General features: G+C 37.4%; 1 protein-coding gene across 1 annotated transcript in view; it reads right to left on the reverse strand.

The window, feature by feature from the left end:
- thumpd3 (THUMP domain containing 3) overlaps positions 1-23772 on the reverse strand; it is an 85867-nt gene that overhangs the window by 58771 nt on the left and 3324 nt on the right. The window contains exons 3-4 of the mRNA XM_052131152.1: positions 4492-4569; positions 3049-3504 (exon numbers count right to left, since the gene is read on the reverse strand). Coding sequence (XP_051987112.1) covers positions 3049-3504; positions 4492-4569 — 534 coding nt within the window. The remainder of the gene's footprint in view (positions 1-3048; positions 3505-4491; positions 4570-23772) is intronic.

The raw sequence follows: 23772 nt of genomic DNA on the forward strand, positions 1-23772 counted from the left end.
TGCAAACAATCAGATTTTTAGTGTCAGTCTGAACAAGGCCTTATAATCTATCCTAAGAACTTTATCTTAAGGACATTTTTGTGAATCCGGCCCCTGAATCGGATTAGTCTTAAAGATTCTGGTTCCTTGTTCCACTAACAATCCTATTAGTACTTTTGAAGTACGCCCTAAAGAACCAAATTAGTCTTTTGTTTTTTCAGTTTTGAGTCAGTTTCTTCATCTGGAGTCTTTTTACATTACTCCATCTATAGAGCCAGAAATATGAATTATAAGTGTGATTTTGCCAAATGAAATATAACGTTGTATTTTAAATAGGTCTGAATTTGAATTTTTTAAACTCCAATTTAATAAATGTGTATTTTCAAACAGCACATTTTTGGTTCTGAATTCTTACACTGTAAATATCATGTTTTAAAAAATACAGCTTCAAGTTATCAAGATGAAGAAATTCAGAACACCAAATTCAATATTCTAAAATTCAAACCCCAGAAATTCAGATCTACAGAAAGTGAGTCAAAGATCAAGCTGCATTCAGAACCAAACATTTGCTGTTTGAAAATACATATTTATAAAATTGTGCCATAAAAAAATTATTCTTCAATTTGGTTAAATATGAAATGTCCATGATTGGAGTTTTAAAAAAAATCAAATTCAAACCCATTTAAAATACAACGTAATATTTAATTTGGCAAAATCACACTTATAATTCAAATTCAAAAGTCTATAATTCAAATTTACACAATTCAAATTGTTTTGGCATATTTCTGGCTCCATACATCTAAAACAAGACCTGCAGACTGTCAGCGCAACCTAAGAATCTCCCTTCCAATGAACCAAGACAACGCAAGTACATTACCTCCAGATTCTCACTAAACTGGTGCATTAAGTTTCACAACCCCATTTAAAATGAATGTGCGGGGTTTAAATGAATGAAATGAATGTTTGTTGAAGACAAGGTCTACTAAATTCCATATACTGTCGGTATTCTGTAAATTTTCGGTGCTTCAAAGTTCATGCCTTGTGTGCTAACCTGTGTGTGTGTGTGTGTGTGTGCTAGTTTGTGTAGTAGTTGTAGAATTATACAATGGGGTTAATGCTCACAATTAATGCCATTAAACTGCATAAAACTCAAAAGGAAAAAAGAATAAAATAGTTTCATATGATGTTCACGTCAAACAACCAGTAGCGTAACCAACAAGAAAATAATTCCATATAAGAACAGGTTGTTTTTTCCTAATGGGTGCTCAAAATGATGCCCCAAATCTCAGTACCGCCAGCTTTCCATGCTTCCACAAAATGCTTGCAGCCCCCTGAGTGCGATTTCTGTGTATTATTTACTCAAAAATGTATTAACCGTTTAATTAAGTCATGCTACTAAGTAGATCAATGTTAAGTTGATATACTGATGGGAGATTTAAACACTCCATAAAGTCTTCTCTAGCACATCCCAAGACTTTCAATGGAGTTGAGGTCAGGACTCTGTGAAGGCCAATTCTTGTGTGAAAATGATTGCTTCCCTTACTACCCTGACACACCCATTGCTTTGGAATAGGGTACATTTGGACTCATAAGACCACATTACCTTTTTCCTTTGCTCCACAGTCCAATCTTTATGCTCCCTAGCAAATTGAAGGTGTTTTTTTCTGATTAGCCTCACTAACAAGTGTGGCCACACAGCTGTTTAGTCCCAATCATGTAAGTTCTCACTGCATTGTGTGATTGGAAATGCATTTACTTTCACTTTTAAAAATAGCTGTGAGTTCTACTGTAATTTTATTTTTACAATGTGACGTCAGATAACAATCATTTAAGATTTTTTTCCAACCACATTTCTTCTGCGAAGCTGATGGTTCACCACTTTCCCTTCAGGTTTCAATAATGCGTTTGACAGTTCATAACCTAATTCCAGTGAATTCAGCAATCTCCATAGTTGTTTTCTTTGCTTGATGCAGGCCAATAATTTGCCCCTTCTGGAACACCGTAACATCTTTTCCACGGGATACGTCTTCCAACATTGTAAAGAAATTATATGCTACACACTGCATCAATTAGGGTTAAAATAATTGTTGCCAGCTAAAATATATGAATCACTTCAATAATTATCCAATCATAGACTCTTTAAGTATCTGCTTATTTAAATCCAAACAGTGACTTTTTGTTTGGCAAGGCAGTGTATTTCAGCTAAAGAGTTCTAAATTTGTTGGATGTGCAGCGGATATAAAAATATGGGGAATTTATAACATGACTAAAATGTGGTAATGTTAACAGATTTATGATGGAGTCTGAGATGTAAACATAAGAAATGTAAAATTTACCAGATTAAAACTAATTTATCCTATATAAATAGGGCAAGACAAAATATATTAAATAATATTTATAATACAGTAAGGCTAAAATAATACGCCTATAGATCTAATGTAAATAAACTAAAATAGATGTCATGGTCAATAAGCTCTAAAAAGATCCAAAAGGACAGTTGCTTGTTTTGCATGCTAATTAAGCTCTGAATATATTTTTGACTTTACCCAACTTCAGACATCTCACACCAAAATAAACTTGTTACAGTGAGGCACTTACAATAGAAGTGAATGGGGCCAATTTTTAAAGGGTTAAAGGCAGTAATGTGCTGCAAAAGCTTATAATTTTATAAAAGCAATTAAATGTATTCTTCTATTAAAATCCACGCCCTGGATTTGAACTCAGGACTCCAGGAGTGGTAGTCAGTGTCGATACTCGCTGAGCTACCCAGGCCCGCACGTATTTGTTTCATCGTCATTAGAACAATTCTTAGTCTCAAGGATTTGTACCCCCGAGTGTGGTTTGAAATGCTAAAATGAGTCACTCAATTTGCATGCAGCGAAAGCTCTGAATATATTTTTGACATTACCCAACTCTAGACATCTCACACCAAAATATGAGATTAAGCCTATGACATTGCTCAAAGAATGAAATCTCAATGCAAAGCAGGTCTATATACTTTCCAAAATGTTTGCTGTGGTAATGAGAAACAGAAGGGCAAAGTTGTGTTGCACAATTTCTGAACCTTACCTCAACATCAAATTTGGTCATATCTGCTTTCCAATGAAAGAGCTCTTGTATTGCTCCTCCAAAGTCTCGTGCAGCATCATTCGAGGTGAAGCAGTGTTTGTCTCCAGCTCGGCTGCATGTCACTCGAAACTTTAAAGGCATGGCCTCCGAATCCAGACCAAATCCCACGATTTCAGAAAGCTTTTCTTCCTGTGGGCCATTTTCTGAATGAGGGACATCTCTTTGGTTCTCGCTCACCTGAAGATCGTCAAGATCTACCCAGAGGCTCTCTGGGTCTAATGTGACAGTATGAGTACATTTGGTGTCAACAATGCCACAATTATCTAATTTTGTGGAGTTCGTTTTTTTCTGACGTCCTTTCTTCTTCTTTATCGAGTTGTTCAACTTCCAGGCTTCTAAGGCATTTGTCCAAGGCAGCCTGTTTGCCAGCTCTTGCAGCTCCAATTCCACTTCCTCCTGTTAAAAAAAAAATACATCCTGTATACAGACAGACCCTTCACATCAGCAAAAAAAAATACATCCTGTATACAGACAGACCCTTCACATCAGCATATAATGGAGCATCTCTATATTCGAGACTGTTCTTATGACGCTCTTTTTGTTTTTTGTATTACACCGTTTCCATCCAGACGCAACACGATAAATTTCAAGTGACAAGGCTGCGTGATGCTGTGGGGATCTACTACGCTTAAATTACTAATAAAATACAAAAATTACAAACTAGTCAAGCGGGACAGTCTGTATATGTTAAAATTATTTCTTATTCTCACTGAAGTTGCATATGGACATACCCTTTCTAAGGCAAACCTCAAAAGGATAAATACGCAATCAGCCATATCAAATGGGTAAGGTCACTCTATGAATTACATCCTAATACTGTCTATTACAACGTTTTGTATTCACGCAGTACTCATGTTATTTTGGTGAGATCCACGTCACAAATAGGGCATCAGAGAAAAATGTCAGAGCCAGTCATTATTTCTGTAACCTCTCCTCTATTGTGAATCGCCATGTGAGCTGACCTCCACCTGAAGACAGCAAGATCTTATCAATACAGTCAGTTGGTGTGACACCCTCGGTTAAAAAAAATAAATCAAGCTGTTTTGAACCAGCTAGTGAGATGCCAGCTTTAATATACTGTTATGGGAAGGATTTTGCCAAATGAGAGTTCACAACAGATGGGGTTACCCAGCGCTACGCCACAGAAATAGAAACCTACAGTAACAATCAACACAATGTCACTGTCGCTTGTCGTGGCTGGTTAGAACACAGTGTACTACAATACTGTTTACATTTTATGCAAGTTTTATTGAAAAGCATTATTCAGTAAATCAATCCATTAAACAATCAATCCATTAAATCCATGAAAACACTTAAGCGCCTACAGTAGCCATTATAATTTTTAAAAACAGATTAGCATAACTATACTAAAATCACACATACCTTTGTGTCCTTGAACTGGTAGTTATCATATTCTTGAACAACAACGAATAGATTGTCTACAGACTTCAGGCGATGCACCTTTAAAAAATGAATAAACACATTTGCAGAAACTTAAAACTTTGCAGAATGGTTGAGTGTTGCTGTCATGTTGTGCGAGGCTTCCTCTGTGTGCCAGGTGTTTAACTTATATTTAAATCCAGCGATTTACAAGTTAATGCTACAACATACTACAACACACGTGATTCATGTTAAGGGGACACAATCCATTATTCAGTTGAGGTTTTACACTCTTTTTTTTTTTCTTGGAGAATTAATCATGTCCACACAGTATTTTCCCTCTGTATATTTTCAGAATAAAATGTCCAGAGCTTGTACTGAAATTGGACTATTTCTTTAAATATTTTAGTGATGTTGTAGATGAAAAGTAGATGTCATAAATTATGCGATTAGGAGATGCTCTAGGCCAGGATGTTTCAAGATGGATCAGGAATTCACAAGGAGTGTGGAAAGTTAATTTCTTATAATAGCCAGTATTCCTCTAAGTGCCACAAATTAGTTAGAGGCAACACTTAGTTTTTAATTGAAATAATTATATATAAAAAAAAAAATTCTTCTGACTGGATGAAGCACCAACTGTAAGATAAATATCCTCCACCGTCATCCGCAAAAACATTTAAACAACTAGTAATTTCTCCAAAATCACCTTGAAGTTGTTTTTCAGCATAGGAACACAGGGTTTCTGGTCTACGCCAGCTGTCACTGTAGTCCCTGGGGCTAAACGCAGAAGTGACTGTGCAAGCAGTCATAAAAGGTGCTGTTAGCTTTAATTTTAGCTGTTAGGGAACTTCAGAGAAGAGCCGCTGAAATAGACACCTACTCTTCCGAAAACCCCACCCTCCACAGTTTAAAACAACTTAAGCAAAAAAGTGCACTCAACTGCCAACTGTTAGAATCTGAATATAGCATTTAAGCTGAATGAGCCGTTTCAACAACTCCTGATCAAAGAATGTGACCGTGGACCATTTGTTAGATTTTCTCATAGTCTAGTGCGGTCATAGTGACCAGTGAGATACCTTAAGACACTTATTTCAGTGATATCTTTTTGTATTCCACTTGACAATGTTCAATATTGACATATCGTGCATCCCTAATATACATATATAATGCAGTGACAATTCGCTACCATAAACAAACCCATAATTGAAAAAACAAAAACATGCTTTTAGCTGGTAGTAAGCACTTAAGCACCTTGGAGTGAAAATTTGGCAATAATACTGTCACATATGATGACACCCGTGTATGAGTGCTACAGTGTGAAGACTTATTATAATGATTTACTAAATGTACAGTACCTGGCCAAAAAAAAAGTTGCATACTCTAATATTTAATTGGACCGCCTTTAGCTTTGATTGTAACACTCTCCAATACTAAAGTTGAGTATCACACTATTATGGGATCTTCCGTACCGTTTCTATTGATAGGTAACGGAGTGGAGAAAATAAATATATCCACACTGATGAAATACCAATAAACCAAGTGTATTTACCACATAAACAATATTTACAACAATAACAAACAAGGTGTATATACATGTAAAAGTGAAGTCCAGAGTGCACAGAGTTATTTACAGTGTCCAGATCAGCCTCACCGGGTGTTTGTATAGTCCGTGAGCACGACCAAGTGATGAAATGATGGCAGAACAATGTCCTCTGATAAAAGGTAATCCTGGCTGCGAGCCAAACGAATAACCTCCAGGAGGAACGGCGTCTCTGCGCTTCCAGGTCAGTCACCAGCGTAATCCAATTTGTGAATGAGTGAAGTTTGATGATGTGCGTACTCGCAAATGAGCGCTGACAACCAGCATAGCGGTTCTTTAAATAGCAACTGAAAGTTAGTTCCTGTTTACGTGGCAGGAAAACACGTAGATGAATTCACGCGAAGATCTCGCGTGAACAGAGATCGGGGAATAACACACAACAGCTGAGGGATTAACAGAAATACAGGGGAAAGCAATATAACAAATAGGCAAAAATGACAAACATAATTAGTTTTGAGTAATTGAACCAGATATAAAACCTCCCCTTATGTGGCCACGCTACATAGATCCCCCCCCCCAGCCTTCGGCATAGGAGGAGATCGTCCGTACCAGCGTTTCAAGTTAACCACATTTATAATGTCTGTTTTACATGGGTCTCCCCTGCGAACGGTGTAATTTATTGGCCCCATTTTTTTTAATACTTCAGCTGGACCCTCCCATTTGGGCGCTAGCTTAGCAGAGTATTTATTCGAGGCAGACGAGAGAGGGTGAGTTCTAACCCAGACTAGATCTCCCGGCTGGAACTGCGCATCTTTCCGTCGGGCATTGTAGTATCTAGCTTGTCTAGATTGTTGCACACCTACTCGGTGCTTTACCTCCTCTGCCATGATGGTCTGTCTTTCAACTATATTATATGAGGTTTGGTCAGGTGTGGGGTTTTTGCAGATTAACCTCTCCAGTGGACCATGTAGCTGTCTGCCCATCATTAATTCAGCAGGTGCTCTACCTGTAGTTTCCTGATGTGCGGTGTTGATGGCAAACCTTAATTCAGGCAACCACTGGTCCCATCTCTCATGATGTTGTCCCACATAGGACGCAATCATTGTTTTTAACGTCCTGTTAATTCTCTCCGTCAGGTTTGTCTGAGGGTGATAACTGGTTGTGAGTTTCTGAATACTTCCCCAGGATTTGCAGAGCTCAGCAAGCACATTGGAGGTGAATTGGGCCCCCCTGTCCGAGATGAGATATTCTGGGACCCCCCATCGGGTAAAGATCTCTTCCCTGAGAATTTTGACAATCTTAGGGGTCTTACTGTCTCGAAGGGGAAACAACACTACCCATTTGGTGTAATAATCCCCAAACACCAGTAAGCGTTTCGTTTCTTACTGGTCGGGAAAGGTCCCATGAAATCCATCCCCCAAGTGTGACCTGGTTCTGTCATTTGTGTATGCTGTAAGAAACCGCTGGGTTTTGTATTGTCATGTTTGTATTTTTGACATGTTTCACATCCTTTTACGTACTCCCAGACATCCTTACGGACAGTTGGCCACCACGCCACCTCCAAGAGCCTCAGCAGTGTTTTTAGTCGTCCCAGATGTCCTCCCAGTGGGTTATCATGTACGTAGTGCAAGAAACCAGGAATTAATGCCTGAGGAACAACCAGTTGGAATTTATTTCCATTGTTCTTGACAGGAACTTCGGCGATATAGCACCCCCTGGTGGACCTCAAAGGTAATTTGGTTTTCCTGAACCTTTCTGGTTTTTTGGGCCAGTTGGAGGAGAGACACCGTATTGTCATGACTTTGTGCTTGTGAGATTTCCTGTAACGTGTGGGGTATGTCAGAGGCACATTTTGGTTGTATTATGGCTAGACAGGGCACACCTTCACTTTCAGGAGCTTCACAGACTCGTGACAAGGCATCAGGTCCCAGGTTCAGACATCCTCTTCTGTGATGTACTTGGAAGATGAATTGCTGCAACCGAAGAGTCCACCGGGTCAGCCGAGAGGAGGTTTTAGGACTGTTGAAGGCCCAAGTTAAGGCAGCATGGTCACTATAGATGTCAAAGTGTCTTCCTTCCAGGTAATGTTTCCACTTTTCCACTGCCCAGACCACCGCCAGACACTCTTTTTCAGCCGTAGAATAATTCAGTTCAGGTCCACGCAATGTTCGGTGATGCGTAAGCTATTACCCGTTCCCCTCTGGAGTGTGCTGGGTAATGATGGCTCCTAAGCCCACATCACTGGCGTCTGTATGAACCTGGAACGGTTGATTGAGGTCAGGCTGCATCAATACAGGTGGGTCTTGTAACAGCTGTTTGATGTTTTCAAGGCTGGTTTGGCACTCAGGAGTCCAATCCCACTTAACTCCTTTCTTTTTTAGATTGTTTAAGGGAGCTGTGATGTGGGCAAAATGGGGAATGAACTTGTGGTACCACCGGCTAATCCCAAGAAGCGTTGGAGGGCTTTAATGTCTTTGGGAGGAGGATATTCAGCTACCGCTCGGGTCTTTTCAGGGTCGACCTCCACCCCTTTCTCTGAGACTATATGTCCAAGAAACTTCAGCTGCTTCTTAAAGAAGTGACACTTCTTCATATTTAGTGTAAGTGAAGCTTGGTTTAGTCTCTGTAGAATGGTGTTCAGGTGTTGGACATGTTCTGATAAAGACCTTGAATAGATTATGATGTCATCAATGTAGACTAAGCAAAACTTCCCTCTCAACTCTGCTAGGACCCTCTCCATCAGCCTCTGGAAGGTGGCAGCGGCATTCCGTAATCCATATGGCATGGAGCAGAATTGGAATAGTCCTTGGGAGGTGATGAAGGCTGTTTTGGCTTTACTGGCTTCCTCCATTTCAACCTGCCAGTACCCTGACTGCAAATCCAATGTGCTGAACCAGGAGGCGCCTTCCATGGATTCTAAGATATCATGAATGATTGGCATTGGATAAGCGTCAGGTACGGTCTTACTATTCAGTCTCCTATAGTCCACACAGAACCTGTAGGAACCATCAGGTTTGGGGACCAGGACTACAGGTGATGACCAGGGAGAGAAAGAAGGCTCGATGATATAGTCCCGTAGCATTTGTTCCACTTGTGCATCAATAATCTTTTTTTTGAATCAGAAGATTGGTAGATGCACAAGTGGAACAAATGCTACGGGACCATATCATCGAGCCAGCACGGGGACGTGCTGTTTCTATTTATTGATAGTGTTTTTTGTGTTCATTAATATGGAAGACATGACACAAGCAAATGGAGGAAGAATGAATGTAAATACTGATGAAATTGAGACTGATGTGAATGAGTTAAGGTGTAGCTCGGTTGAGACTGAGGATGCTGATTTCACTGCGGGCCCGTTTGTTACCAGACGGAACCCTACAGATGAAATAGCATCTGTTTTGAGTTCTTTATATAATTCTGATGATGATGATGATGATGATGATGATGAAAAAGAAATGGTGCTGATAACGCCAAGGTCGCGGGTTCGTTCCCCGTACGGGCCACCACTATGTAACACTCTCCAATACTAAAGTTGAGTATCACACTATTATGGGATCTTCCGTACCGTTTCTATTGATAGGTAATGGAGTGGAGAAAATAAATATATCCACACTGATGAAATACCAATAAACCAAGTGTATTTACCACATAAACAATATTTACAACAATAACAAACAAGGTGTATATACATGTAAAAGTGAAGTCCAGAGTGCACAGAGTTATTTACAGTGTCCAGATCAGCCTCACCGGGTGTTTGTATAGTCCGTGAGCACGACCAAGTGATGAAGTGATGAAATGATGGCAGAACAATGTCCTCTGATAAAAGGTAATCCTGGCTGCGAGCCAAACGAATAACCTCCAGGAGGAACGGCGTCTCAGCGCTTCCAGGTCAGTCACCAGCGTAATCCAATTTGTGAATGAGTGAAGTTTGATGATGTGCGTACTCGCAAATGAGCGCTGACAACCGGCATAGCGGTTCTTTAAATAGCAACTGAAAGTTAGTTCCTGTTTACGTGGCAGGAAAACACGTAGATGAATTCACGCGAAGATCTCGCGTGAACAGAGATCGGGGAATAACACACAACAGCTGAGGGATTAACAGAAATACAGGGGAAAGCAATATAACAAATAGGCAAAAATGACAAACATAATTAGTTTTGAGTAATTGAACCAGATATAAAACCTCCCCTTATGTGGCCACGCTACATGATTATGGCATGCATTTATCGTGAAATTGTTTCAACAACCTTATGCAATATCACAACATATTTTCGTCCAGAGTTGCATTCATTTGCCAAGATCTTGTATTGATATCGAACCACTCCGTAAAGTCTTCTCCAGCACATCCCAAAGACTTTCAATGGGCTTAATGTTAGGACTCTGTGGTGGCCAATTCATGTGTGAAAATGGTTCCTCATGCTCACTGAACCACTTTTTCACAATCTGAGTCTGATGAATCTTGGCATTGTCATCCTGGAATATGCCCATGCATCAAGGAAGAAAAAATCCATTGATGGGATAAACTGGTCATTCAGTACATTCAGGTAGTCAGCATAACATTGCTGAGCCTAGACCTGATCAACTAAAGCAAACCCAGATTATAACACTGCCTCCAGAGGCTTGTACAGTGGGCAACATACATAACGGGTGCTTCTTACCCTGACCTGCCCATCGCTTCGGAATAGGGGTAAATCTGTACTCAATTAACCTTTTTCCATTGCTCCAGTCCAATCTTATGCTCCCTAGGAAATGAAGAAGCCGCACACTGCATCAGTTAGGGTTAAAATAATTGTTACCAGCTGAAACATTATTCACTGCAACAATGATCCAATCATAGGTTCATAAGTATCTGCTTATTTCCAAATCCAAACAGCAACTTTTTGTTTGGCCAGGCAGTGTGTTTTTATCTTTAACAATTTACATAGGCTGATTTATACATTTTGATAAGTAAGCTAATTCGAAATTGTTTTGATTGTCTAACAACCTTAGGTATTTCAACCTTAGGTTAACAATTTGAAACCATACCTGGTAAGGCAGAATTTTAAACAAAAATCAATTATTCAGATTTACACGAATCATGTAGCCTAGAAAATTTTTACTATAAATTATTTAAAAAAAAAAAACACCTGAATCACATCACTTTTTCTCAGTATTGTTTATATGTTAGCATAGATTTAGATAGGCCCGGATGTGTCATCCAACATTTAGGCAACTTTACATTTTGCCTATATTTTCATTTTACTGACTATTAAAGTTTCTCAGTATCACTACTAGAGATGCACCGATTGCAATTTTCTTGGCCGATTCCGATTTCCAATTTTTTGCGAGTGTAACCTGCCGATACCGATTTTTTCCGATTCCGTTTTTCTTTCTAAGAACTATTATTGACCACATATACAAACCAAATCTACCTTTCTTCAATGCAACATTTTATTTTCATAATAATAAAATTATTAAACATTACAATTTCCCCCAAACTGCACTAAGTTACAGGATCATCTCACTTAAACAACTCTCAAAATAAAGTGCTCTGTGACTGGAAAGAGGTAGAAATAACAATTAACTGCAAATGAGTTGCTTTATATAACAAATGTCATTTTCCACTATTTTTATAAATTGACCTTTTTCTCTATTACTCATCTATCAAAACAATTATTTAGGTTTATGACCTCAACCTGGCAACCTAAAACCCATTCGCGCTGTTGATATCTGCGCAGGCAGTAGACGCGGGATGTTAAATCAAGCATCACTGGTAGATGGGAGGAGAAGACTCAGCTGGTGCTCCGGTGAAAAACAACAATACATGTACATTTAACAACAGCTGGATGGAAGAATTTAATTTCATATCCCGAAACCATATCGACAATGCCCACGCCTTTTGCAATGTGTGTCGCACTGATTTTAATATCGGACACGGTGGGAAAAATTACGTTACTCAGCACATTAAATCACAACGGCACAATTTCTATAGTATTTAGCCTGCCTCTGCCATCCAGCACCCCACTTCCCATCTCCCGGATTTGTGTACCCAAATGTTGACAGATAACAGACTGCGTGTGACATGACATGAGATTAAACAACTCGGGCAACGCGACGTCGGAAAATAACCACCTACTCTGTATCGAGGAAATGTATCAGATTTCTGAACCCTCTGTCCTCAAATATGGAGAACAGCTGGTCATCCAGGGCCATGAATTCCATAATTTTCCTCGTAATTGCTTTGGTCTTTTCGCTGCTCATTCCAAGGGATGATAGGAGAGGCTGCTGACTTGTGACTGGCTCTGAGCTCTGGCTAGCTTTAGCCGCTTTCACTTTTAAGCTTCTTTTTTAAAATGGGCATTTTCAGCTGGGTGATGGTGTTTTAAATGTCTAATTAGGTTTGTTGTTCCGAAAGTTATTGTGGTGGTTCCCCCATGGTTTACTTTGGCCTTACAATTATTACACATTTCGAACTTTATATATTCTTCACTCACAGTGAAGATCTTCCACGCCAATGACATGTTTACGCACGGGCGGCTGTGACATTATTGCCTGCGCTGCTGGCAACAAAACGGACTGGCTTGGAATCGGAAAGACGTGAGGCTGACCGGTCGGTCACCGATCCGGCCGAGCATGCGGAAAATCTGCTAATTCCGGTCCCTGGCCGGTCGATCGGAGCATCTCTAATCACTACTTAAGTGTAAATTGTTGTCCAACCTCTTCTGAAGCGGCACATAAACAGCTTTGTCATGAGGCACCAGTTTTTCTCAGCATTGTTCTGGATGCAACAATCACAGTCCTTTGTGATGACAGTAAAGCGGTTTACACTTGTAACTTAGGTCCAATCCTTGTCATTAATAGATTTAAACAAGCATACTTTTCAAAAGCAAATGCTTTCAATCTAAAGGCTGATTTATACGTCTCTTTTGAACCTACAGCAGACAGTAGTGGCCAACACGTAGGTTTGCATTTACATTTCTGCGTCGGTTTCTCTGTTGTTCTGCATACACAGCCAAAATTCTAATTATAAATTCATAAATAAAAAAAAAGCAGTTTAATTTAAGGATTTAAAAGTATTTGTAAAATTATTGTAGCATTAAAAAAAAAAATCTAAGTATGTGAGCATGTTGTAATTTAGGTACATATTAATTATACATAATGAGGAAATGAGAAAAATACTGTATGTTTTCTTGAATCGCTTACATAATAAGTAAATATTTTGGCATACTTTTGACGTTCCGTGCTGGAAAAGAAATCATTAAATTAATTAATAACTACTTGCTTAGCGAACACTAAATAGGTGTCGTTTTAAAGACTATACAATGCATATAGGCAATATAACTTACTCTTACCAGGTGCTTTTTTATATTTTTTTTTAACTCTGGTCGCCAGGTTCGTAGCGCAGCGCACTAACCGCTACACTACCGCTCCACACAAGGGAGAAAGGAGATGCGAACGCGCATGTGAGATTCTCCGTGCGGTTGCATTTTTTTCTCAATACCGTAAACAAGCAAATGTACATGGTATGATAACCGTCAATTTTCAAACCGTGGTATACCGTGAAACCGGTATTCCGCTGCAACCCTAGTTGGTTTATAAAGCTAAAAGCAGTTACCAGCTTGCAGTTGAACTGTGAATGCAGGGAATTCTGCTGCTTTGCAGTTTATAGTTACGTATTTCCTTTGTAATTGTTTTGTGGCTGTGGTGGCAGAGGGTAGTATCTGGTATTCTTTACAATTACATCTCTGTTGATGTTAGTTTTGGTTGTAGTGCCGATGTTTCTTAATCATAATTAAAGGGCTGCTTCTAAGCACTGGGCCCTTGTGCTTGTTTGTAGTTGTGAAGTTCAATTTCTCATTATACTTCATTTTCTTTCTGCGGTGGTCCACCACTTTAAGGAACAGAGGAAAACACTGTAGTATTGGCTGTCTCAATGTGTATGCCAGTTCACCTTACTATTTGTGTGTCGACCATGTATGGCACTAAATACATTTTTCCAGTAAAGCATAATGATTAAGGGGGGCCTCACACAAAGAACAGCCATGGGGCCCCTGACCACCTTAATCCACCTCTGATGGTGGGGCAAAGAAATAGGCAATGGGACTTGCTATATGAGGAAATAATGTTATTTTGCTTATATTACCAAGACTGACTTTCTCGCATTTTCTTAATACCAACATTTTGAATATTATCCTCTTTACAATATGGCCCTACCAACTTTCAAACCAAATCTGCATAATTGGTTGTTGGTTAACCCTTTGCTTTGGAAGACAACGTGGTAAAAAAAACATTTTTGATGACAGCACCAAGAAGTGGTAAGTTACTAAAATGTTGCAGCAGGATGTGCTGATGATATAACAATGGCATAACATTTCAGCAACACATATATGATTCAATTATTGTAAAAACCCTACATTTGTCTAAAGTATGTAAGAAATAAAGATCACGATGTGAACAATTTTTTTTACAACGTAGCTGTGTTTGCTTTCATATTTTGTTGGTAAACCTTTTGCTTTGAAACAACTCTGATTTCTGCAATCAATTCCAGTCTCTTTGTTTTCTGATTCTTATTAGATTCTGAAGAGGAAAAAAAAAGACAAAATTAAATCTCATAACAAACAATGCAATATAAAGTGTTGTTTACAAGATTTATGACAGCATGATTGACAAAAAATCTTTGCTTGATTTTCTATTTTTAATCCTTGATTGTCTACAAAGAGGTCAATTCTAAAAATAATATATTTTTAGAAGGTTGGCTGAGTTGATGCGCCCATATTCCGAAGCACTACTGCAAATAATGTTAAAAGCACCATTTTGCCCACAATGAAATTGCCCGTTACCACTTATCAGTTGTTCTAGTTTAGAAAGAGATATTGTATTATGTATTGTCCACAACCTTTCGTACACTGAAAATGTCCAACCAATACATTTAGCTTGATGATTTTAGCCATTTAAAATCAAACTTATAAAATTACTAGACAGACCCTACATTATAGGATACAGTACACATGATCGGTTTTAAAAATAGGCTACACATCATAATTTTTTAATTTTATTTTTAATGCAGTACCACTAACTGGTAGCTTGTATAGATTCATATTACATATGTACGCTATATTTTGTGATGCATTAACAGTTCCACACAAATACATTAACTGACTGTGCCCTTAAATTTTTGACTGTGCAAATAGGAGTGCTCCTAAACAAAAATTATCTTGTAGAACTACAAAAATTTTCTTGTAGGCTATTTGTTCATAACAAAAAAAAACTATAGATATTTTGTTTAAGAAAGACTATCAACATTAACCTAATAACCAGGGTTTCCGTTGTCCGGTAATTGCTGCATTTCAAATAAAGCGCACGCCTAAAACGGCTGCAATATAGACCTAAACAACGAACGATTGAGTGAGACGTTTCAAATATGGCCAGGCCCAGGCAGACTAGCTTTAAAAGCTTTTTTCAGAGGCCAGACGATGGTGAATCAGGAACATCTCATTATAGATAGATCAGTGCTTCTAATCCGCGCATTCGTGCAGTTTTTTTTCTCGATCATCAAAACTGAATAGCCTATGTTCATCAGTGCATGGTTACAGTCTATATCAAGCAGGGACACGTTTGTGTGCATTTTATTTTGTGATTTCACCGGAATTAATAGTCTCCGCAACGGCGATATATTGAAACGCGCGTCCTAGTGAAGATTGCGCAACTCGCGCAGCGCGTCGTCCATGCAACTGATAGCAGCGGACACGAGCGCTCAGCTTGATTTCAAAAACAACAGATTTTAGCGCTAGATCTCTTATTTAGTAACGGACTAAATGAATGATCTGCTAGTTAACTGGAGATGTTTTATTTATTTGTATTAGGTACATCCGTGCCTCAATGTTTCAAAAAGTGAATGTGTGTGAAACCACAGTAAAAAACAATTGGCGTTGATTGACGCCAATCGGACGTTCATGGTTTTTTTTTTTTTCGTCTATTTGAAAGTTAAGCTAATAATAATATGTTGCATTCTATACGGCCTGATTATGTCATTTTTTAAGTTACATAGACTGCCTCCAGTTTTCCTCAACTTGACTAATTAAGAGGCGAAATATTTGACCGGCATATCATCCCAGTAAACACAGAACGTTCCCCTAACGTTCCCATATGGTTCTCATTTGGTTATTTTTTGGGGAACCAAATAAGAACGTTCTAGGAACGTTCTCTGTAGGTTTTCTTTTTTATAACCTAAAGAGAACGTTCTGGGAACGTTCCCTGCAGGTTGTTATTTTATAACCTAAAGAGAACCTTCCCAGAACGTTCCCTGCAGGTTATTTTTAGGTTTAATTTTTATAACCTAAAGAGAACGTTCTGGGAACGTTCCCTGCAGGTTGTTATTTTATAACCTAAAGAGAACCTTCCCAGAACGTTCCCTGCAGGTTATTTTTAGGTTTAATTTTTATAACCTAAAGAGAACGTTCTGGGAACGTTCCCTGCAGGTTGTTATTTTATAACCTAAAGAGAACCTTCCCAGAACGTTCCCTGCAGGTTATTTTTAGGTTTAATTTTTATAACCTAAAGAGAACGTTCTGGGAACGTTCCCTGCAGGTTGTTATTTTATAACCTAAAGAGAACGTTCCCTGCAGGTTATTATTTTAATATCACTTACCATTAACAGGCAGTTGAGGGCTCATATTTAATATTTATAGGGTTTCCTTACCATTTTCCTGGAATGTTTCAGGTCTTTAAGTAATTTACTACTCAACTGATGACTTGAATCAGGTATGTTATACCTATATTATAAATTATAATATAGAAATGATATAAATTTTAAAGATTTTTCATGGTTTATTTGAAAGATTTTTCATTTTTTATGGTTTACAATTACATACACTGTTGGGCCGAAATCTATTTGGCAAGACTGAACAAAACAACACTACAATTTCACTACAGAGTTTAACAGTTTTATTAAAACAATAACAAATGGGAGGGAGGTTTTATTTCAACAGGAACAATAAAATAAAAACTGACTCTGTATCCAGATGTGTTCTCGACACCAACCCAACTGCTGAATACAGGGAAACATTATTGTGCATCATTCACCTGTCACCCATCTGTGTCCTTCATGTAATGCAGCCTCCTCCCAAATCAGCAAAATGATAAACTGAGGAATAGATGAACACTTGCAAAAGTAGAGACTGGATTAAAAACATAAAAATACATCTAGGTTTTGGCGAATGGATGGATGTGAAAATAGATTAGCTCCTAAGGTTATTTGCCAGTAGTAAACAAGTAGCTACTATTGTTGTGATAAATGCACACAGAAGGACACATAGGTGTTGGACCGACCTAGTGGTGGATAACCTCACTTTGCACCATTGAGGCTTCCAGTGGATAAAGCAATTTCCAATTGACTACATGCATCAAACCTGCCTAGGTGTTTAAAAAGAAAACACAACATTAGTATCACTAAGGTTGTAATTTTCTAAGAGATGTACATTTATGAGGGGACACTGAAAAGTGAAAAGAACTGACCTGTGCTAGTTTGCTCTTTATACACTGGCAGCCAATGTATACCATGTGACCAATATAACCCAGTTGTAGGTTAGAGACAAAAAGATTCATATGAATGTGATTTTTAAAAGATCCGATTCACCATTACATCCTATAACAAAATATATAACAATTACAAATGATCCATGAGTGTTTTAATTTTTAGAATCTTAACATTATTCACCTCAGAATGCTATGTCATTTTACTTTACCATCACGGTTTACTGTAAGGTTGTTGAATATGATGTGCCACACCCCCGGAAGTGATGTCATAGCCATATAACCTATTTTTTTTTAATCACATACTTGCTTATGATGAGCTCAATGTTGATTTTTAGTAATGGAATAATTTACATGTAAAGATAGAAATTAAGAAGCTTAACTGTCCCACTTTACCCATTGTCCCACTTTGCGAGTATTTTGACTTCACATTTCCAGGTTTCTCAAAAGCAGGACGTCATACTTGTAAACTTGTATTGCAGTGAATGAAAGACCACATTACCCCTGGTGGTCTTCGGTCACTTTTGACCGAAAAGTTTTGCATTTTGAATTTTTTTAAAACATAGCTTCATCGGAATGGTATGCACGGGATCTAGTGGTTACACCATGAAATTACATGTTTTATTTTATTTTCTCTCAACAGGTGGCGCTAGTCTGCCTTCAAAAACAATGGATTTAAAAGGCCCAGTCTATGTTAATCTGAAATACTGCAATAATTGAAAAATGAAAAAATTATTATTATTTTCAATGGCAAAAATGGACCATAATTATTTCATAAATATGAACTGATATAAAATGCTCTCAAAATACAAAACAAAACTATTATTGAACTAAAGTATATTACATTGATTTTGCTTAAGTTTCATTTTCAGGTGTCCGGTCATGAAGAACACAAATGAGGAGCACCACAGGGTAAAATATATTTGTTTGTAATTTAGTAATATAGCGCAAGGTATCATTATATGGTATTTCATCTGCCTCTGGTAAAGAAATTAAGTAAAACCTTTCTGCTCTTCCTTGTCAGATATCCTGTTTATCTGTTGTGCGCACACACTGTGTGTGTGTGCTGGACTGAGTATGTATATGCCCTATTCAACTACACCTCTGTTTAATGCATATAGAGGAAACACACTTGTGTATCTAGGTATTACAGTGGAATAGAAATACAACACTTCCCCAAAAGACCATAAAACAGTTGCAGCTCATACAGAACGCTGCTGCCATATTGAGGAACCAGAAAATATGAACACACCAGTCCTCAGATCTTTACACTGGCTCCCAGTTACATTTAGATCTAATTTATAGCGTCTTATCAACTCACTGTCATCCATTGTGCATAAAACATTTCTTCTCCCTCTTCGTCTTTCTGTCATTTTCTCCTGTTAAAAAAACTCTTAAGCCTCTTAAAAGTCCTTACTCCTAACAATTTTGACCTTAAGACCTCTTTTAACCTCTTTCTGAATTACTTTACTAGGATTTTTATTTAATTTTAAGAGTAAACACCCACATTTCTAAAAACTTTCTTAGGATTTTGTCACTATAGCTACTCTTTGCAATTATAATTTTTATGAATACGGGCCCAGATGTGCTATTACAGTAGTCACAGTCAAATCTAGACTCAAAACACATCTGTTTAGCTGTGCATTTACTGAATGAGCACTGTGCCACTGTTCGTACTTTAATTATTCTTATTTCTTTTGATTATTTTAATTTCTTCTATGTAAAGCACTTTGAATTACCATTGTGTATGCAATGTGCTATATTAATAAACTTGCTTTGCCTGTCCCTGCATGTTTCATTCTAAAACCTGTAGAAATTTCCTGCACATATTGTCAATGTATAAATAAAACAATATCCTGCAAAAAAAAAAAACTAAAAAAACTGCAGGATTCCTGTACGTTATTTTTGTATGCAAAACGGTTTCATTCACAACTAATTAACATATGATGCACCTTGCACTTCTCTTACATGTTTGATTTACTTTAAATTCTATAAGATAGATTTCATCACTGCATTTTAAAAATTTTAAAGCTCCTTTAACAGGGCCGCGTGCAAAACGCGTTAGACAGCTCTGGGAAAGCGCTCACAATCCCACAAATGATCACACTATGAAAAAAACATACATTTCCACATATTATTCCATATCATTCTACTTACTTCTCTAACATTTGCACATCAAAGCCGAATGCTTCCACCATAAGGGCTGCCACGCGTTGATAGAGTAAACTCGCGTGTAGCTGTTAACCAAATTAAGTTAAGAATTCTTCGCTTGCATGCATGCTTATGACGACTATAGCATATATCGCCACCTATGGGTTGTTGAATATGTATTATATGTTATGTATATTTCCCATCCCGTCCAGGCAGGTACCCAACACCCGATTCATTTTAATTGTTAATTAATTTCAGTAAATCTAGCCAATTTAGTTAACATATTTATATTCAAAAGTCTATATATAACTTATATTTACTAAATTATTGTGGTATATCACTTTTTGACAAGGTAACATAAGGTATCATTATATAAATGTAGCCTACATTTAAAAAAAAATAATAATAATAATATAAATATACATTTGTGCTGCGTGCCATTGTCCATGAGCGGGCATATATAAGCAGGGGTTGTGACCACTGCGCGCAGAGAACCCGGTTTTCATTTTAAGTGGACATCCTATTCTACCAGCATTTTTGAGGTAAAGTACTTTTTACGTAACTGATTTTACTTTTAAAACATACTGAACCCCCTACTGAAGGTATTACACTTACAAATTTGAAGAAAGTAAATAATAAAATCTAATTATAGCATACTAGTATAACTTAACGTTATAGGCTATAACGTTAGGCCCCTAACGTTAAGTTACTCTAACCACATAAATAAGATAAATAACTGCCGCTTTCACCTAAATGAACATTTTTAATTGTCACAAAATTGATTAACTGTCTTTTCCAGTAAATGTACCCCTACTTTTCACATAAACAATGGTTTTCCGGTTTTTTTCCCCACCGTCCACTAGTCGCTATAATTAAATACCGTTAAATGCCGTTAAGTCTGTGTGACGTCATTTGGGATAATAACCCGCTCATTTTGAAATGAACTTTTGCGTTTCATCAGTCATCATGTCTGTGATGTTATCGTTACTTTAAAATAAATAAAATATACAATTATTAATATTATCATCTTTACTTTGTATGGAAAGTCCACAGGCTTGGCTGCGAGCGCGTGAGCGCTCGTTGTTTGGCTGCGAGCGCGTCGCTGGTGGTGTACGCGCCAGCGCTCGCAGCTAAGCCTGTGAGAGCGAGACGTGGCTTGTAAAGATGAGATTAGATCTATAATGAAATCGGCCATCTGTCTGTCTGTCATATTATTATTATTAATACCACTACATTTAATAATATTTATAAATATACTGACAAAATGTCCCCACAAGGTCAAAAATTTCGGGTTTTACTATCCTTATGGGGACATTTGGTCCCCACAAAGTGATAAATACACGCTCACACACACACACACACACACACACACACACAGCCTATACCCTCATTCACTATAACATTAGTTCACTAATATAGTCCACTTGACTGGGTAAATAATTACATAGTTAATAAGGTAATTTCCAGAGGAGTATTAAACAACTCCACAAACAGCATTACCAGCTTCACTTATTACCAACCAGACTGACTTTATTTCTGTCAGACATCTACAGAAGTTCTTATTAAAACGTGACAGGTTTAGATGTTATTTTATTTTCGTTTGATGTTACCATGATGCTGATTGGTGTTTGCTTTAGTTGGGCTCTTGACCCTTGACTTTAATATTAGTTTTTCTTTGATTTGAGTTAAAGTCATGTTTTTAATTAATTAATTGGTTTCCCAAATGACACAAGTAACCTCCATACTGTAAAAAAGGAGAACTGTAAATTAACAGTACATTGCTGGCAAACACAGCTAGATTACCGTTATTTTACAGCGCACGAAATCACCGTGTTTTGCACCTTGCAAACAGGTAGGCCAAAAAGGGAAATAATATAATTCAAGCAATTGCAAGCTGTTGAATGACTGTACAGAACTGGTTATGTGTTCACCTTTATTAATTGCTTAATTTTATTATTATTTTAATCTCTTAACAGATGGAAAAGAAAACATTTGCAGTGGTGGAATTTGCAGATGACAGTTTGGTGGAAATCATCCCAACCACATGGCTGGAGGAGACCACTGAAGTATGCTTTTGTATTCAATTAACTTTAAAGTAACATTAATTTACAATATTAAAATCCGATTAATAAAATACAAACAAAACAAAAAAAGCTTTTTTTTTTTTTACAGGGGATATTCTGTTACTGGACATTTCTGAACACACGGCAGTTGGTTCAAAAAAGTGCCATGCCTGACAAACAAAAATGGAAACGGTTCCGTATTAAAAAAATTTGGCTAAGAACAGGTACAACAGGATTAAAACAGGTCTATAGACTATGTGTATTGTCTGTAACTCATGAATATGTTGTTGTAAGGACCGCCTATTTACCAAACAATAGCCTTACAATGTTGTTTACATTTTTTTGGTTTATCTCTAAAATTACTTTATGGAATGTAATATTCTGGCAACAATCTATATTTTCCAGACTCATATACAAAAGCATCCCAGAAATGCCGGCTTGTTGCAGAGACGTCTAATTTGGAAACGGAGGACACCTCAAATAAAAAGAGGCAGCTCAAAAAGCCAAGAAGATTTCAGTCTGAAACTGACATCTCCTCAGATGGTAAATGTTTAAATCACACAACATGCATGTGAAAGGTCAGTTTATTTATATTGTAAGGGCTGTCTGCAGAAAGTCACAGGAGTGCTCCAGTGGAACATAATGACATTTTATAGCATTAAGTAATTATACTTTTTAACATTTGGAAACGTTATACTTTACAACGTGATTAAAACTGTGATTAAAAAGTAATTAAAACTGAAACTGTTAAAAATTTATAAAAAAAATATCTAAATACCAAGTCCACTGAAGAGCAAAATTGTCAATTACTTTTTTTTATACATAAAACATGCATTTTGCTATAACTTTTATCTTTTATACTTTTTCTATATATTTTAGATGAGAAAAAAATTGTCAAAACCTGTTCCACCCAAATGTAAGTCATGTAATAATACATGTTATTCACTCATCCGCTTTATTTAGTTTTCTAAAACTCTGAAAATTCAAAGCAACCTGCTAACATTTAACACTTTTCACATTTCTGGTGTGTTTTTAGATCAGCCATTTCCCCAAACATTCCCACAAGACAAAGGTTTGCAGAATATAATACTCTCCAGTTTATTTATTTATTTAACATATAAGGTATCATTCAAAATATATTTAAAGCAATATATTACTCTCTCTCACCCACAGAACGACAAATGACAAGATCTCCGGATTTATTCAGTAAACATTTGAATGATATTAAACTTTTTCAATGTTTATTTATACCTGCAGCTCTATAATAAATTGTTATTTTTACAGCAGAAGAGTCATTACCAGAGTCTTCAGAGACAAATGTGTCTCCCCTCCATCAAGGTGTGGAAATCAAAATGTATTGTGTTATATTCATTAGCATGTAATACTTTGTAACCTATTTTGTTGTTTGTTGCAGTGTCAGATCTCCTCCTAAATGAGCCACAGAATTTAACTGAGGAAGCCACAAAAAGTAAGCTACAGTAGCAGCTCTTCGACACAAACATGCATGCATACATAGTGTTTCCCACAAAATATTATAGGGTCTGGGGGCAAGGTCCAGTCCAAAAAGTGGAGGAGGTATTATTAGAAGTGTACTGTCATGCGGCCACGTCTAGATAATTAATGGCAAAAACTGCATAGACATTTAAGGAACGAAATTTGTCATGTTTATTATTTCTCCATAGACTATCGCACAAAAGTCCTACAGAGATTGCAGGAATTATGTGAAAATCAGCAAGACATCCTCTCCTTGCAACGCAGTATACTGGCTGCTGTGGCTGTGCCAGGTGGCGAAGCAGAGGAGGAAATCCTTGCTGGGCCATGTCAAAATGTTGAGGCTTTTAAAGAGTTGGACATTGCATTGAACAACAAGGAGAAAAGGACAAAGATGGTAATAAATGTAATGTATGTAAGCAATAAGCAGAGGCTGTGCTGTATCGTGAATTCACGGCTGAAGGGCGTTAGGCACGAGGTGAAACGGAGAAAAAAGACCAAAAAAAAATGTCTTTATGTTTCTACAAT

Source organism: Xyrauchen texanus, chromosome 7 (assembly GCF_025860055.1).
Source record: "Xyrauchen texanus isolate HMW12.3.18 chromosome 7, RBS_HiC_50CHRs, whole genome shotgun sequence".
Taxonomy (NCBI): Eukaryota; Metazoa; Chordata; class Actinopteri; order Cypriniformes; family Catostomidae; genus Xyrauchen; species Xyrauchen texanus.